Source organism: Bos indicus x Bos taurus, chromosome 6 (assembly GCF_003369695.1).
Source record: "Bos indicus x Bos taurus breed Angus x Brahman F1 hybrid chromosome 6, Bos_hybrid_MaternalHap_v2.0, whole genome shotgun sequence".
NCBI lineage: Eukaryota > Metazoa > Chordata > Mammalia > Artiodactyla > Bovidae > Bos > Bos indicus x Bos taurus.
Genome location: NC_040081.1, coordinates 16,712,615 through 16,729,651, shown reverse-complemented (window position 1 = coordinate 16,729,651; position 17,037 = coordinate 16,712,615). Strand labels below are relative to the sequence as shown.

General features: G+C 37.0%; 1 protein-coding gene across 5 annotated transcripts in view; it reads right to left on the bottom strand.

Annotated features, from left to right (window-relative positions):
- Positions 1–3,985: 3,985 nt before the first annotated feature.
- COL25A1 (collagen type XXV alpha 1 chain) overlaps positions 3,986–17,037 on the bottom strand; it is a 516,002-nt gene continuing 502,950 nt past the window's right edge. For 3 of the 5 annotated variants that reach the window (XM_027543862.1, XM_027543859.1, XM_027543858.1), the window contains 4 exons: positions 16,548–16,601; positions 12,769–12,855; positions 10,253–10,291; positions 3,986–4,113 (listed from right to left, as the gene is read on the bottom strand). In XM_027543862.1, the coding sequence (XP_027399663.1) occupies positions 4,081–4,113; positions 10,253–10,291; positions 12,769–12,855; positions 16,548–16,601 (213 nt within the window). In that variant the 3' untranslated portion in view covers positions 3,986–4,080. Of the gene's footprint in view, positions 4,114–4,203; positions 4,700–10,252; positions 10,292–12,088; positions 12,167–12,768; positions 12,856–16,547; positions 16,602–17,037 lie in introns of those variants that run through there. The other 2 variants (XM_027543860.1, XM_027543857.1) reach the window with 2 other exon arrangements.

The following is a 17,037-nucleotide window of genomic DNA, read 5'->3' as shown; positions in this document are numbered from 1 at the left end:
ATTTTGTATTTATGTGATTTTTTTTGGCAATATAAAAATAGCTGCACATAGAGATGAACTTTAAAATGTAAAAAATACAAATAAAAATATATTTTCTAAAGGAAAATCAGATACATACATCTTTTAAAAATGTTATTAAATTGCATGAAACATTTACAACAGTATAAAGAATATTCACATAAATGTCAATGATATGTAAGACATTCTTTTGTGAATCCAATTAATATTTCTGAGATATATGAGAATATCCACTGCATTTTGAGAAATGTTGGTACTTTGTTATTAGTAAATCAAATGTAATAGGTCAGGTTGAAAAAGTCTTCTTATTCCCCAAAGGACAGTTTTGTCAATAAGCAGCATAGGATAACTTCTGCATTTAAATACATTAAAAAATGAGAAATGCCATTAAAATGTTTCAGTATTGAATTAGCAAAAACAAAATCCACTTAAAATTTAAGTTGTAAGGGTATCTCTGCTATGGCATATAGTAAATCAAGCTGATATGAAGCTATTTCAACAAAAATGGGAAAGATTAGGGACTGAAGGTCTTTATATTCTAAAATAACTTAGCAGAATTATAACTGGTCAAGTATGTTAATTCCACTAGGAATGAATTATTTTAACAGCCAGAATCACAGGTGACTGTTCTTAATCTTTATTCTTGAGAATATAAGATTAAGTTGTTGAGGTCCTGACTTTTTAGATACAGCAAGGTTTTTGTTTGTTTTGGTAAAAATTTTAAAAGTTCATTTTTGGTAACAATAATTATTAATATAAATTCATTATCAAGAAGTAGAGAAAAACAAGATTTCAAATATCAATATCTGCATGTTCCTATGATCATTTATTAGGAGACATAAAAACATCACCCACCTTAACAAGCATTGTGTATTTCTGGGCAAGATTATATATAATGGTCAAAAAAAAAAGAATGAAATATTGTGTTAACTTTTTATGCTACAATAGAAACATTAAAAATAAAACTTTGGAAAATTAAGCATGTTTTCTAAGTGATAAAGATATGATACCAGTTATTTTTCCCATTAATTTCCATTAATTTTTCCATTAATGTCCTAATTTGATCATGCTGATTTGATCATTTCCAAACTAGCAGAGAGGTGTGTGTATATATATATACATATAGTAGACAAAGCATATATAGATTGAACTACTGGGTGAATCAGAGTTCTTACTGTCTCATCAGAACATCATGCACAAGGTTTAAGAACAGATAATTTCTGGTAGAAATTAAAGATATTCTCATGTTTTCTATGAAATCAAATAAGAAAAACCTTTCATGACTGCTTTTCATAATGAAAATGAAAACTAGAAGAAAAATTTCAGCATATTTATGTGTCAGGTACTCTATGAATGTATGCAGGTTGTCTAATGTTGGTTTTGTCACTCAAATTATATAAGCTAAAAGATGAAAGTTGATAAAGGCATATGATACATGAAATGAACATGAAATAAGAGGATCCACAATCCAAACAAACACACATCACCTAAGGGTACGCTGTTTTGTTTTCTTTTACATTAAGAAAGACTGGTCATTGAACCATAATTATAGTGAATCCATAAACTTTAAAATTAAAATCACACACTAACAGTTTAGGAATGCTGTTAAACAGAGAAATGAAATTATCCATAGTAGAATTGCATTTTCCATAAAGAAAGAGAAATACATTAGCACCAACATAAATGGAAAACAATTTAAAAGCTAAAACACATACCAATTTGACATTCTTAAAAGATGCTTATCAGAAATAGAACCTGATCTTGACTTATTTTCAATGTGTCTCTCATGTATTTTTTCTTAATCTTCTATCCAATGAGAAATTAAAAGAAAGAAAACTTAAAGAAAGATATGTATCTGCCAACACATATATCAGCAGACACATTCATGAGTTCATTAGGCAATTACTTGAGGATTTTCTATGTTGATAACAAAATGGATGATTTAAAATATTTTAATAACAAAAGCTGAAAATTATGCAAGATGGTTAAGACCTAGTAATTCCATGGAACAAAGAGGAGGACCACAGTCCTTTGGTTTTCCCCAAAGAAATAAATATATTGAAAGTTTACAGCTTCCTTTAATCATGGAATAAAAATCAATTTTGTCAAATCAGTTATAGAGCAAAACCTCAATATACACATAGGATAGAACAGTATTCTAAAGGGCCATGTTTAAAAAATATATATATTTTTTGTACGTGAAATGTTTCTCTTTTGATGTTGAGGTATTCTCTTTTGAAGCTGTGCAAGTTTTAAATAGTGATCCATCTTGATTCCTCTTTCTGCTGGAGGAGTAGAAAGAAAGATAGACAGGAAGAAATATAGCCACCAGATTTTTCTCAAGACACTACTATTTGTTCTCCTGAAGAGATTGTAGCTTTACCCGCTTTAGTTCATTTTTCCAAACCATTTAAGACAAATTGTTTCAGACATTGAAAAAACACCATATCCTAGCCAGCTCATACAAGAGATGGGTAGAAAATGCCCTCTTTTGTTTGAAAAATGCTAAATTGGTTTCGGAGTGTGGAATGTTACTAGAAATGTTACCAATTTGATTGATAGATTCGTTCAAACATCTTTCAATTCTCAAAAACATAATCGAAACAAAAAGAAGGCATTTTGTATAACTGAGCATTTGGTTATATAATCTGAAAGAGATCATAAGGATCTTAGGATCCCTGTCTTACAATCGTTATCTTAACTGTTGTCACCAGAAGCCAATGGTGAGGTAATTTCCCTTCTGCTGGTGAAAACCTATACATGAAACCAGAAAATTTCCCACAAAACGGCCCGAAATGAGAAATTGTATTGTCCAATGGGTTGAAAGAGTGACTGCTCACTGATGATGTTCCTCCTAACGTAACCCTAACGTAATAAGTCATTTCAAAACACGCTGGCAACTCTTTACTGTGCAAAGAAATGCTCCGTCTAATACAATTAGGTAACTTTTGAGCAAGTAGTTGAAAAAAATACTCTTAATGGCAACTATATTTCACAGCTTTCTGAGATCTCAGATTTGGTCTGTGCATAAGACAAACATTTAGAAATATAAAAAAGATAAAAGAAATCCAAATATAGATACAACTTAGATCTAAATAGAACTACAAGAAATAGAAATGAGTTAATACTATCAAATGTGACCAAATCTTGACTTTATCTTAACTGATAATCACTATGTATGTTATATTCATCCTACAAAAAAAGTCAAAAAGTACTGAAAAATGGCTTAACTTTGATGCTTTACAATGACTGAACTGAAAGTGGAGCTTCTTTTATATTCTCCTCAATTATTCAGAACAAGAGGGAAGTTAGCAAAAGCTCATCTGGACCATTGGTGTACCAAGTTGCAAGGCTTTGAAGACAAAAAAAAAAAATTGTTCAAAATAAATGTGACAAAAGCTGAAAAAAAAGTTTCCTGAATATTCCTGGGGCTAAAAGAAAAAAGTATTAAACAGAATGGAAAATATCGTTCTGTTTCTAGAAGTTTGTAGAAAATGTTTAGCACGGGTTGGATCTTGGATGGGAGCAAGCTCTCACATCAGCTTCTGTAGACAATGTAGGGTGAACTCTCCTACATCTTCAGGAAAGGTTGTTTCATCCACCCGCTTCCTGGGATTTGTGATTTCTTCAGCAACCCAAGCTTTGGTGAGATGTACACATGCTTTGTCTTCAGCAACAGGGACTGCCATTCCAAGAACCTCCTACCCCAAAGAAGTGCTGTACGCCTCTGTCATTTTCCAAATGCACCCATTTTGACACTTGCTGGAATTTGGTTTATTAAAAAAAAAAAAGTCCACTATTCTGGGTGCCTGCCTTTTTGTAAACCTCTTTTCTGCTTGGTCACACGAGAGACAGCGCAGGAGGCTGAACCAATCCTCTATCCTTGTCTTCACTGCCAAGGGCAGCCCAAGGAAAACTGGTGTCAGCAACTAGCTCAGCCCCCGGACATTTTAACCAAGGAGGCCACATGAGCCCACAATCCTGGAAGCTGAAGATCTGTAGCTGGGACCGCAGCGCCCGTAAAATACAAGACCATTTGTGTGTGCGCTCTCCACCACCTTATCACTTTTTGGCAATAAGCCACGGTGTAACCCCCTTGAGATGACAAAAGAAATAAAAGCTCCGTTGTGATCAAATGACTCATCACGCGGCATGCTAGCATCTGAAGGTGCACAGCAAGCAGGCTCGGCACACAATCATGCTCTTTAGTCAGTTTCAGTGGGTGGTGTGGGTATGAACAGCAAAGGTGAGGAGGGCTGTGATGATAAACTCTAAACTCAGTCCATATAGTACATTTTCATAGCTTTGAGTTCGTATTTGGTCACAATTTCATGTAAACTATCTCATGGCGCTTTTTTTGCCCATGCAATTAACAAGCCCAAGGTAAGAAAATAGCAAGAACAATCGATTTCTATCACTGGGTCCATATAAATACATATCTTCACATAAGATAAAGAGATACTGATCTATATTTTCTGCAGGCTTCTTACTGGTTTCACATCTTGCCCGATTTTAGATGTAAGGGAAGAAAAGATGGATATGTGTACGACAGCCAACAGGAAGAAGCAGCTACATGTAAACATATCTCAGACTTGTACAATCTGCAATCCAATTTCAACTATAAATATAAAAACTGGACCATTATATACACAACGTCATGCTCGGAAGGTTAGATTCATCACTGCAGGAAAACAAACAACAAACAAACAAACAAAAAAGAGAAATATAGAGAATTAGTAGTTTAGGATAAAAATTCCCAATTGGCTTTATTTTAAGAAAACTGGTAGAACCCTGAATAGAAGTTGTTTTGTTGGTTTTTTTTAATCAATGAGCCAGTTGATATGTCCTATACACTAGTTTTCTAAAACTCATCAAACATTTTATCCTCGGTTCAACCCACATTTTTATTTTGCTACTGAGAAGTCTGTGGGAAGTGTTTGTCTCACTAACTATTCTGGGAAAGCAGAAAATTTGAATTTTATCACAGACACACCATAATTAAAATACATGTTCTATGCATGGCTTATGTAATCGTCTCCAAGCATTAGAACACAAGTGTAATGCACTGCTTATTTCACTGACACCCAACTGTAACACTCCGCTGTCCTTGTTCTTATTTCCTTTTCCCGGCCCTGCCCTGCTGTGAAGGGCGAGCAGGACTGACCTCTCTTGTCAAGTCTTCAAGCTGTATGACAGGTTCTACTGTGATCTAAAGATCTAGAAATGCCCAGTTCCTTGCTCTGGGTGGCAGCCATAATTACTAAGGTTGCCCTGGAGCTGAAGTTTTAAGTCTGAGAGAATACAAGAACAAAAGTCTTTGAGGTATAACTTATAGAGCAGATCTTGGTGACAAACTTGACTTTTTTGCAAACAAAAATCAGTGAGAAAAGTAGAATGTCCAGAGAAGGACGATGTTAAAGATCTCTCATCTCCCCATCACAATGGTGACTCATCCTCAGTCATCTTTCATTTCACTAATTAAAAATATTTGCTTTTTTCTCTCCAGTAAAAATAGATGCTATATTAAGTATGTGTAAGAGGCTGGGTACCCTGTGATTTTTAGCAATAAAGTTCACTTAGTGTTACACACATCATGCTAAGGCCAGAGAATGTGTACAGGAAGTATTCTTTTCTCCACACACCCACTCATCTCAAATTTCAAACATATTTTTTGAGAAACCAATGTTTTGTAAATAGTCTCCAGAATTTTAAAGATCCTTTTTTCCCCACAAGCTTTTAAAACTTAATTTAAAAAATCGGTCACCTTACTTTAGGAAGATTCTGTTGCAAGCCTGCCCTATCTGAAAAAACAAAATTTCATGAAACATGTAAAAATGTGAAGGCTATAGGTATTTTTCCTATGAAGTGGTTTTTAATCTCTGGATAAGGACAGATGATAACTTTAATAGCTTGTAAGGATTTTCTGAACCATGAGTTCTGCCTTTTACTCACTGTATGAATTACAATGTGAATTGATACATCATTATTCTCCAAATACAGATAACTGAACTATATCTAGAAAGAAAAGTAATTTAAATAAAGATCAAATAGTTTTACATGAAAAAATTATTATTGAGAGCAGCATAAAAACAATAGGAAAGGAAAGGAAAGTCGCTCAGTCGTGTCCGACTCTTCGCGACCCCATGGACTGTAGCCTACCAGGCTCCCCTGTCCATGGGATTTTCCAGGCAAGAATACTGGAGTGGATTGCCATTTCCTTCTCCAGGGGATCTTCCCGACCCAGGCATTGAACCCAGGTCTCCCGCATTGTAGATAGACGCTTTACCATCTGAGCCACCAGAGAGGGAATTAAAAAAAAAAAAAAAAAATAGGACTTGTTCATTAATCACAGTGCTTTCTACTGTGGCTACAATCTGAATTTTCAGTCAAACATTTATCACTGAGTCTAGAGACTTTGTGTGTGTGCTCAGTCACATCTGACTCTTTGTGACCCCATGGACTGTAGCCCACCAGGCTCCTCTGCCTGGGATTTTCCAGGCAAGAATACTGGAGCAGGTTGCCATTTCCCGATCCAGGGGATCTTCCCAATTCAGGGTTTGAACCTGCATCACTCTAGACACTACTAAACTTAATATTCAAAAATGTGGTCCACTAAAACAGGACTAAGTAATCTCCTGGCCTTCTTTTAATAATATCACTTAAAAATTAATTTGATTTGACCAACAGCGTATTTGAGATGGCTAAGTTGACCACAGAAGAAATTTTAGAACATTTCATTTTTCTAATTTTTTTTTTTTAATTGAAGTACTGTTGGTTTACAATGTTGTGCCAACTTCTGCTGTTACAGCAAAGTGACTCAATTTTACCCATGCATACACTTTTAAAAAAATATTCTTTTCCATTATGGCTTATCCCAGGAGATTGGATATAGTTCTTGTGTTATATAGTAGGACCTTGTTTATCCATTCTAAATTGAATAGTTTGCCTCTACCAACCCCAATTAATTGTTTTCTTTCTCTCTTTTTGGTGCAGGAAGATGTTGGGAGAGGATGATCACAATGGTTTGCATTTGATTGTGTTGGGGAATGTGGTAAGCAATCTTGAAGCTTTATCACTGAGTTATTCTCTTTTTTACCATTTAAAAATGTTATTGAAGTCTAATTGATTTAAGTGTTGTATATATTCTTCATATAAAGAGAGGCTAGATTTAGGAGAGCCTTAATCTTATACAGGGCATAGTATATATTCTGTGGAAAAATAAGTACCTAAAAGGGAAATTTCTGATTTTCTGAGCCACTCACATTAGCTCATAAAATGGTCTGGCCATTTTATGAACCAACAAGATGATGAATCCTTTGCTTGTTGCCATTATTTTTATGCCTCACGAAAGGGCCATGGTTTAGAAGAGGCTGAAAATGACGTGAACCCAAGTTCCGAGTAGTGTCAGAGGCTGAATAAGGTTAGGCCTTTCACATCTCCCTCCATGTAAAGTGTTCGGATGACTGGATTAAAAAATCATGACAGGATCAGATTACAGGGCCAAGGTTAAAGAGCAGATGGTAATTCCAGCTCAGGATGGTATTAAAAATTCTGAGAACAGGGGTTATGACGGTGAAAGGATAGTTTTCTCAGGTGAAGAAGACTATGATGACAGGCTCATCTTCCTAAGAACCAGTTGACCTCCAAAGTGAGGGAGCTAGTGGTCTGACAGGCTGAAAGTGGAGTATGGGAAGCTACTGAATAAATGACTGGGAGAGAAGGGTTTTCTTTCCCTGGCCAAGCTGGTATGACAGTAGTTAGGCAAGAGAGGCAGTTTCACAGGATCTCCTCACCAATAGAGTTGATGAGATGAGAGGTAAATAAGAGTCCTGTCTCTCCATGTCTCTCTGCCTTCCTGCAGTTTTGCCCGTGAAGCCTGCCAGTCAAAAACGCCTGAAAAATGATAAACAAGGTCCTAAAGTATAGCACAGGGAACTATATTCAATATTTTGCAATAAACCATAATGGGAAAGAATATGAAAAAGAATATGTGTATAACTGAATCACTGCTGTACAGAAGGAAGGAACACAATATTACACACTAAATTAACTATACTTCAATACATTTTTTAAAAAATGACTGAATAAGCCACAGTGTTAGAGGAAAAAATTCAAAATGATAAAAGTGCATGTATACTTCCCTCTGGTTCCAAATAGGAAAAGGAGTACGTCAAGGCTGTATATTGTCACCCTGCTTATTTAACTTATATGCACAGTACATCATGAGAAATGCTGGGCTGGAAGAAGCACAAGCTGGAATCAAGATTGCCGGGAGAAGTATCAACAACCTCAGATATGCAGATGACACCACCCTTATGGCACAAAGTGAAGAGGAACTAAAAAGCCTCTTGATGAAAGTGAAAGAGCAGAGTAAAAAAGTTGGCTTAAAGCTCAACATTCAGAAAACGAAGATCATGACATCTGGTCCCATCACTTCATGGGAAATAGATGGGGCAACAGTAGCAGACTTTATTTTTGGGGCTCCAAAATCACTGCAGATGGTGATTGCAGCCATGAAATTAAAAGACACTTACTCCTTGGAAGGAAAGTTATGACCAACCTAGATAGCATATTCAAAAGCAGAGACATTACTTTGCCAACAAAGGTTGGTCTAGTCAAGGCTATGATTTTTCCAGTGGTCATGTATGGATGTGAGAGTTGGACTGTGAAAAAGCTGAGTGCTGAAGAATTGATGCTTTTGAAGTGGTGTTGTTGAAGTGGTGTTGGAGAAGACTCTTGAGAATCCCTTGGACTGCAAGGAGATCCAACCAGTCCATTCTAAAGGAGATCAGTCCTGGGTGTTCTTTGGAAGGAATGATGCTAAAGCTGAAACTCCAGTACTTTGGCCACCTCATGCGAAGAGTTGACTCATTAGAAAAGAATCTGATGCTGGGAGGGATTGGGGGCAGGAGGAGAAGGGGATGACAGAGGATGAGATGGCTGGATGACATCACTGACTCGATGGACGTGAGTCTGAGTGAACTCCGGGAGTTGGTGATGGACAGGGAGGCCTGGCATGCTGCGATGCACGGGGTCATGAAGAGTCGGACATGACTGAGCAATTGAACTGAACTGAACTGAACTGATACTTCCCTCAGCTCATTTTCACATCAGTGGAACTCCTTTAACCTTAGGTAGCGTACGCACAGTGCTTTATGCTGAGGTTTGCACCGTTACAGTGTAAAGGTTTGGTATTCTCTGCACAGCACAGTATACAGATCTCTTCCCTCCGCAAAGTTCTGCCACTGCTTTCCACTGTCTACTTCTAGTTCTGTAACATACTAGGTCTGTGCCCTTGGAGGTTACTTAACTTTTCTGCATTTCATTTCCCTCACAGCGTCACTGGGGTTACTAACACCCTGTGCTGTGTGCCCAGTTGTGTCATCAGGCTCCTCCGTCCATGGGATTTCCCCAGCAAGAATACTGGAGCTGGGTGCCATTTCCTCCTCCAGGGGATCTTCCTGACCCAAGGATCGAACCTGCATCTCCTGCCAATATTGGCAGGTGGATTCTTTACCACTGAGTCACATGGAAAGCCCAGTGATACCCTATAGGATTATGATAAGGATTAAAGTGATGTCACCTATATGAAAGGGCTTATCACACAGCCTTTTTACACAGGTTCTCTATGAAGAATAAGTTCCCTTCTCTACTGAATACACACACGGTGACTATGGGTGGCCAAATGCAGAGTCTAGAGCAAACTGCTATCATAAAGTATATCAACTTAAATATAACCATATTCTCCTAAATAAATCAAGGCATCTTTGAATAAAAAAATCATTCTTACATTTTCTGCTTTCTCAGCTTTGTGACTAATATTGATCGACAGGGTTCTACCGTGTATTTGCATATTTTATCTAAGTAATTGAGTATAAATAGGAAAGGAATCACAATTAAGAATAATTTGAAACAATAGGAAGAAAAGGAATTTGACACAAGCAAACCATTGTCAAGATGCACTGCCCCTTTCCATTTTGAAGAAAAGATTAAATAAGGAGAGGTCCAAATTACAGTGTTTGCTAGGTACTATTTTCACTTATCCATTTAGAAATAAATTAGCAGCAAATACCATCAAAAGGTATTCCAGAGATGGAAGCTTTTGCTTTTTAATACCCATATACATTCCAAGAATGTGAAATTTAAAAAAAAAATCTGTTCTAAATGGAAAGGGCTAGGCCAGGTGAAGAGAAAGGGAGAGTGCTTCTTTTAGAAATAACTCTGTAATGCCTACCTTTTGCCAACAGCCAGGCATGGGTAATCCATCTGGCCCCTATTTTAAAAAGAAGAATAAAAATTCCTCAGCTTCCACAAAAGTTATCATACTTCATAATTAATAAGCTCAGAGGCTTAACAATGGATTTATAGCTGTTAGGTGGCTTTAGTCATAGGCATCTTTTATCCACCCCTAATAGACTACCCAACACTAGTTAAAATGAAGGAAATTCAAATGTTTTCCAAAGTGAGTACACATTTTGCAAATAAATAAAATATACAAATATTTATCCTTAACGTTGAACAATGATTTGTAAAACCTAGTGGTCTACTTAGTTATATCTTTAGATAATAAATCTGTACTATTTCTCTTAATTTCATTAAAATGCCTTTTATAATTATCTTTATTCAATAAATGAAAATAACTTCTCTTCCTGATCACTATGTTTTATGGCTAAATGCATAATAATGATGAGTAATCAGTGATGAACCATTTATATCTGAAGTTTATAGCTCTTCACATGGCGTATTTTTCAACTTTTCTAGATTGAAAGCAGAAAAAGTAGACCATTAAATTGATTGGAGTAAAAAATAAGTAGTGTTTATATCTTTACAGTAAAATGTTATCCAAAGTCTTTGTCAATTTTTTAATTGAAATTCTTCAGAAGCCAATTAACAAGTCCTGAATAAACAAAAATGTTGCAAAATTTATTTTCACTTAAGGTGTAAGCACTCTTCAGATACAAATGATATAAATAAGAAGAACCGACATACTATGAAGCATGCTTGTGTTTTCTCCCAGCGAAATGATTGTAAACTATTATTTATTGTCAATATCAAGCAAACAAAATAAAAGACCGGGCACATCATATGGAAATCTAACTGCAATTATTGACTGAATAAAAATTTCTTCTCTTATGCAATCTCTTAAAAGACTTGAGAAGCATAAATTTATCTTTAAAGAATCATGCTTAGTACTTAAGAATAATACGAGAACATGCAGACCAAATATAACCATCAACACAATCATACAATTTTCCTTTACACCTCAGAAAGTCAGAATATACTTTTTAATTGTTTTTTTTTAAAAAAAAAACACCTTAAAATGACTTTATTTGGGAAAAAATTGGTAATGCCAGATTGGTACAAGGAGAAGGATCACCCAGTAGAATTTTAGATTTTAGTGTAAGAAGGATTTTGAGTTCATGCCAAATGGAGGTAGGGAAGATCTTTCTACTTTAGGAAAGTGAGTTTCAAAAGGAGAGGCCATTAAATTGAAAAGGTTATGTGACAAAGAAGAGGATATGGGCTACAGACTATTATCACCTTTAGAAGCTTCAAGAAGTTTGGCTTTTGTCTCTATGGTCTCTTAACAGCATTCCCTCGAACTGGTTAAATCTTGACCATAGAAGCTTAACTTTGTAGGTTTGGCCTTATTTACAGCCTGACAGAAATTTAGTGGAAGTGGCAAAAATGCCTTTATTTCTTTTAAAGAAAAAAAGCTAACTTTAGGGGAAAAACCCAAAGTTAAAGCCTAGCTGTACCTTTACTTTTTTTTAATGTACTTTTATTGTCATCTTGAAATAGTTACTGGATAAATTGACATTCCCCAGGACACAGACATGGCACCCATGTCAGCTGTGAGAACAACGTCAGGAGGTTAGTTCGCAGTCACTGATTGAAACACATGCTCTCTTCACTCTGCAGAGTCGCTGAAGGAGCTATTCATGCACATGCATGTGGTGTGTTTATCATGGAAAGCTTGCTCTGGAAGTACCACTTTACACTGAGAGGGATGAATGCGTAATAAACAAAGGAATGGCATGCAGGGTGGTAGGAAAGAGAAATACTGTACCAATTGGCAAGGGGCATCCAGCCCATCCAGGCCAGGCTGGCCTGGCTCCCCTTTTTCCCCCTTAACGCCACGGAATCCCTGTTTGTAAAGATTAACTCATAACGTTACTAAACAGAAGAAATCACTTGAGCACAAATCCTGCTAAAGAAATAACCACGGTAACAAAAGACTGGGAGAGGAGCAACTCTGAAGGGAAAGGCAACAGCCAGCGAGGTTGGACAAAAGACAACAGAGCTTGACGTGGTCCTATAACCAGGGCTTGTCTGGGCACCTGGACCTGCTCTGGGGAGCGTGAGGGAAGAGTCCTGGTTCCTCCTCTGATCCTGCATTCACTCCCTGGATGCACATCAATCCTTGACTGCTGAGAAACCCAAGAGCTGGTGACCAGAGGCAAAGGGTGGCACACACCAGGAAAACCCGAGGGACTTTAAAGTCTATGTTAAAAGACCCCAATCAGGAGAGTGGATACATGTATGTGTATGGGTGGGTCCCTTTGCTGTCCACCTGAAAGTATCACAGCATTGTTAATCGGCTATACTCCCATAACAAAATAAAATGCTTTTTGTCTTTTGAAAACAGACCCAATCAGAACTGCGCTGGTATGGCCCCTCCAGCTTGCTCCTCTCCCAGCTCAGCCTCCGCATGGGGCACCTGGAGACAGTTGCACAAGTCAGACATACCAACGGGCACGGTGCATCTAATCCAGGAGCACCCTGTTCTCCTTTCTCCCCTTTAGGCCCCTTTTTGCCTTTCTTTCCCTTTTCCCCCTGTGGATACAAGGGTTTAAATAAAAGACAGTTTTTATTTCGGGTGGGGGGAAGTAATGGTGATTCAAAAGATGGTTTAGCCAATGAAAGTCTGGAAGGGCATTTACCACCGTTTTCTGGTTTAGATAAGGCATGACGTTATGAAAAAACAGACTTTCAGCGTGGCGATGGATTCTGGGGAGTGAAATACAAGATTTCATTAAAAAGACTCAGCAAGATGAAAGAAGAACTTAAAAGCTGACACGTCAGAAAGGAGGATCAGTGCTGACTTAGACCCAATGCCAGGGTCCTTGTGAATGAGGTGTTCCCGCCACAGCTCCGGTGAAGACGGCAGACACCAACTGTATTGAAGTCAGCCGGTGGCAGGGGAAGTTGAGAGGAATAATGGAGGCTTTCACAGCCAATCTGCAGTACCTACCAACTTTTTTCCCACCCTAATCCTATAAGAGATGAAAGTTACATGAGCCAGAGGAAAAGGAAAAAATATTTGTATCTTTTTGAAATGTATCCAACTTTCTGACATCATTTTTTGTAGCTCTCATTTAAACACAGTGTGTTAAAAAAGATCCTTCTCTTTCTTTTAACATTCTTTTTAAGGAAACTAAAAACAAATACTTCCCTGATTGTGTCAGGTAAATAAATTTTAAAAGTGCTAAGATTTCTTAGCAATGTCAGTTGGAGAAATAGACTTATTTATAAACCAAGAGATGTTTTTTAATTGCTTATTTGATGTCATGCCAGGTATTCACAATGGTAAATGGGTTTCCAGCTTACTCACAAGGTAACAAAAGCAAAAGAAAAAAAAGTTTTGTTCCAGAGGGGAAAAGCAGTTTGGATTCAGTTGAGCTAATATTAAAAATGAGGTAGGCAGGATAATTACATAGTGGGAATGTAGCCATGGGAATTAGTATTTAGGAATCAAGGTAAAGGTTGTGGAAGTTTGCATGGAATTAAGGAAAGGAGGCAAAAGGAGGCGAAGGAAGGAATGTACCTCAGCTGTTTCATATTAGCATAAATATCTGCATATTTATAGACAAGAAGCTGGTGCAGTGCAGAATACAAAATACTATGCAATACATATTTAAATGAGTATATTCATTCTGCAATCAGGATGACAGATACAGTAAATCTGAATAATTTCAGAAGCAAAACAGCATTAATATTCAAAGACATATACATAACAGATATAGATGAGATATGCATTCAAATTAATGCATTCGTTCTGACTGTGTGAGTGAAACTCCACATTGATCTCCTGTGTGCCAAAAAGATTGCATCAGAAGGCTCAGAATCAAAACCAGTTGGGTTTCTCTACTATCGGGGAAAGAGAAATTCTGTGTGGCTTAGTTGATCGCAATCAAAAACAAAGACTCGAGATGCCAGGGTGACATGAAATGAAAGCAGGTGTGATAGGAAGGACGATGGGAGGAGCTTTGGGAGTAAATTGCTCACGCATGCGAGATGAATCAACACTCTTCTTCAGCAAATAACATTGTTCTGTGACATAAAACTGACTTAGACTTATTTGAGAGGCAGTGGGCTCCTCCTCACATAGGTGTGACCGACACCAGGTATGCTGGGTGTTACTAATTTAGGACTCCATTCCTTTGATTGGTTAATCAACTCAGATTAATCATTCAATGAAAAAGCATTGTCATATGAATGCTGACTGTAACAGGCTCAGGGAATCATTTTTTACCAATATTTTAGAGAACCTCAAGCTTTATGGAAAACAGATACTATTGTAGAGAATAATGTGTCAGTGTTATTATTAATCAGCATAGTTTTGCAACTGTGTCTTTGTGGATATAAATACATAGGGGCTCTTGCTAATTTTTATCTCCACTGTCAAAGAATGATATACATAAAGGGCTCACATTTGGATCTAATTTCCTAAGTATAAAACTTCTAATAATGGAATCTGAAGTACAGAAATACTTTTGTATTGAGTGATTAACATTATTCTGAGGATTAAATTTGTAGCTTTAGGTTTTCACAAGTTATAATACTGGTAATTTCTTCTTTGTTTAAAAGATCATTAGAATGAATATCTTCATAATGCTAACATTATTTTGAGTGGATGAAGTTTTAGACTCATATAATCCATTAGGTAAGTATAAAATAAATGTCTATAATCTTGAAGGCACACACACACACACACACACACCTTGGGCCCAAAGCTTTTACCTCAAAACATGTATATTTCATAGTTACAATTTACAGTTCAGAATAAAAGAACTTTTTTATGCCTCAGTTTCCTTGCCTATGAAATGGGGACAATGATAACGCCACCCTTAGGGGGTTGTTATGAAGATTACAAGACTCTCATATGTAAAGCTCTAGGAAAAACATAAAAACACATCAATAAATATGATGATGTTGACAAAGATGATAGTGATGTTTTATATAACCACTCACATGCACTTTCCTAGGAGTGGGAAGCTAAGTATTGTTTAAAGCCCGAAGAATACACAGAAGGCTTAATATCCTTTTTGGGGCAACTCTCATTTGGCCTTGCTTTTTAACATCTATGAACTTTACTGTTAAAGAGAATTTATAGGGTTTTGAAAATAGTGTGTTAAGTAGAGCATAAATTAATCTGAGAACTCTGTGTGTGTGTGTGTGTGTGTTCAGTCATTCAGTCACGTCCTACTCTTTGTGACCCCATGGACTGTAGCCTGACAGGCTCCTCTGTCCAGGGGATTTTCCAGGCAAGAATACTGGAGTGAGTTGCCATTTCCTCCTCCAGGGGATCTTCCTGTCCCAGGGATCGAACCTGTGTCTCCTGCATCTCCTGCCAATACTGGAAGGCTGATTCTTTACCACTGAGCCACATGGGAAGCCCAATCTGAGAAAGAGAATTGGTTTAAATTTGAACTGTGGAAGTACAATTCAGCCACTTTAGGATTTTCATTATTCTATAGAGGTTTCTTTTTTTTCCCCCTTCTTCATCTGTGTCATATATATATATATATATATATATAAAACTATATATAACTATTCTTCAAAGAAGAAAAAGTGGTTTAAAATAGCCATAATCCAAACTTTGTTTCCAGACATAAAACCATTTTGTCTGATATTGGCTCCTTATCTATCTTGAGATAGAACCTAAAAACCAATCTCATAAAATACACTAATATCTTCATTTAAAATGCCTGTGGTGTTTGAAGGCAACAAGTCCTGGTCCCTGTGTAATGGTCTCAGAAACAATGCTTGTCTTCCACTTTCCAACTAAAAAAATCAAGATACAGGACATATCCTGTCTCTACCGTGAATGTTGTGGAGATAAATGAGGTGCTGGCTTTATAGGCTTAGGTGAGCTCTGCCAGAAGACTGTTGCAGATTTGCGCTATTTAATATTATTAATGTAATAAATGCCTGCCCCTCTCATTTTTGACACCTCCTGGAAACTTCAGTTTTTCAACTAATTGGTGTCAGGTAGTCCAAAAAATTGTAGCCTGGTTTTCGGGGGATTATAATTCTTTTCTTTTACACTAACAGTGCCCTTATTTCTTTCAGTGTAGCCTTCTTTATTCCTCTGTGAAGACCTGGTTCATTAGATCAGACATCAGTGTCTTTTTGGAGCACAGGATGGAGAAAGATGAGATGTAAGAAAGAATCACACAGCTTGAACAGCAAAGCAGACAGAAGCAGAAAAATCAAGCAGGCACATGCTAGGTTGGAGAGGTCACCTTTTCCCCCTTTTCTCCCAGGTCACCCTTCTCGCCTCGTGGACCAGGGAAACCCTACAGGACAAAAAGCAAACCAAAAAGATCTATTGATGTAACTGTGGCAAAACCATACTGAAAGAAACAAGATTTCATGTTTCCGAACGCAAATATAAAGAAACGTGGCATGGCCCCAAATCTCAAAACTTAGACGGGTAAAGTAGTACTTGGAAATAACAGTTTCCTAACATCTCAAGTATCTATAAACAAAGGTTTCTTGCTGCTTCTCCAAAGAAATGGAGTGGAGAGAATATTAGGACCCTAGTGTGAATCATGGCACGTCCTTGGATTTGTGTGGCTGTGGGCAAATCACTCACCTCAGCATGTTAGTCCTTTGACCATAAAATGAGGTTAATATTTACTACACAACTCCCAATGTGAGCATTAAACTCGAAGATGTATATAAAGTACCAGAATGATGTCTGCACACCACAGGTGCCTGATACACAATTAC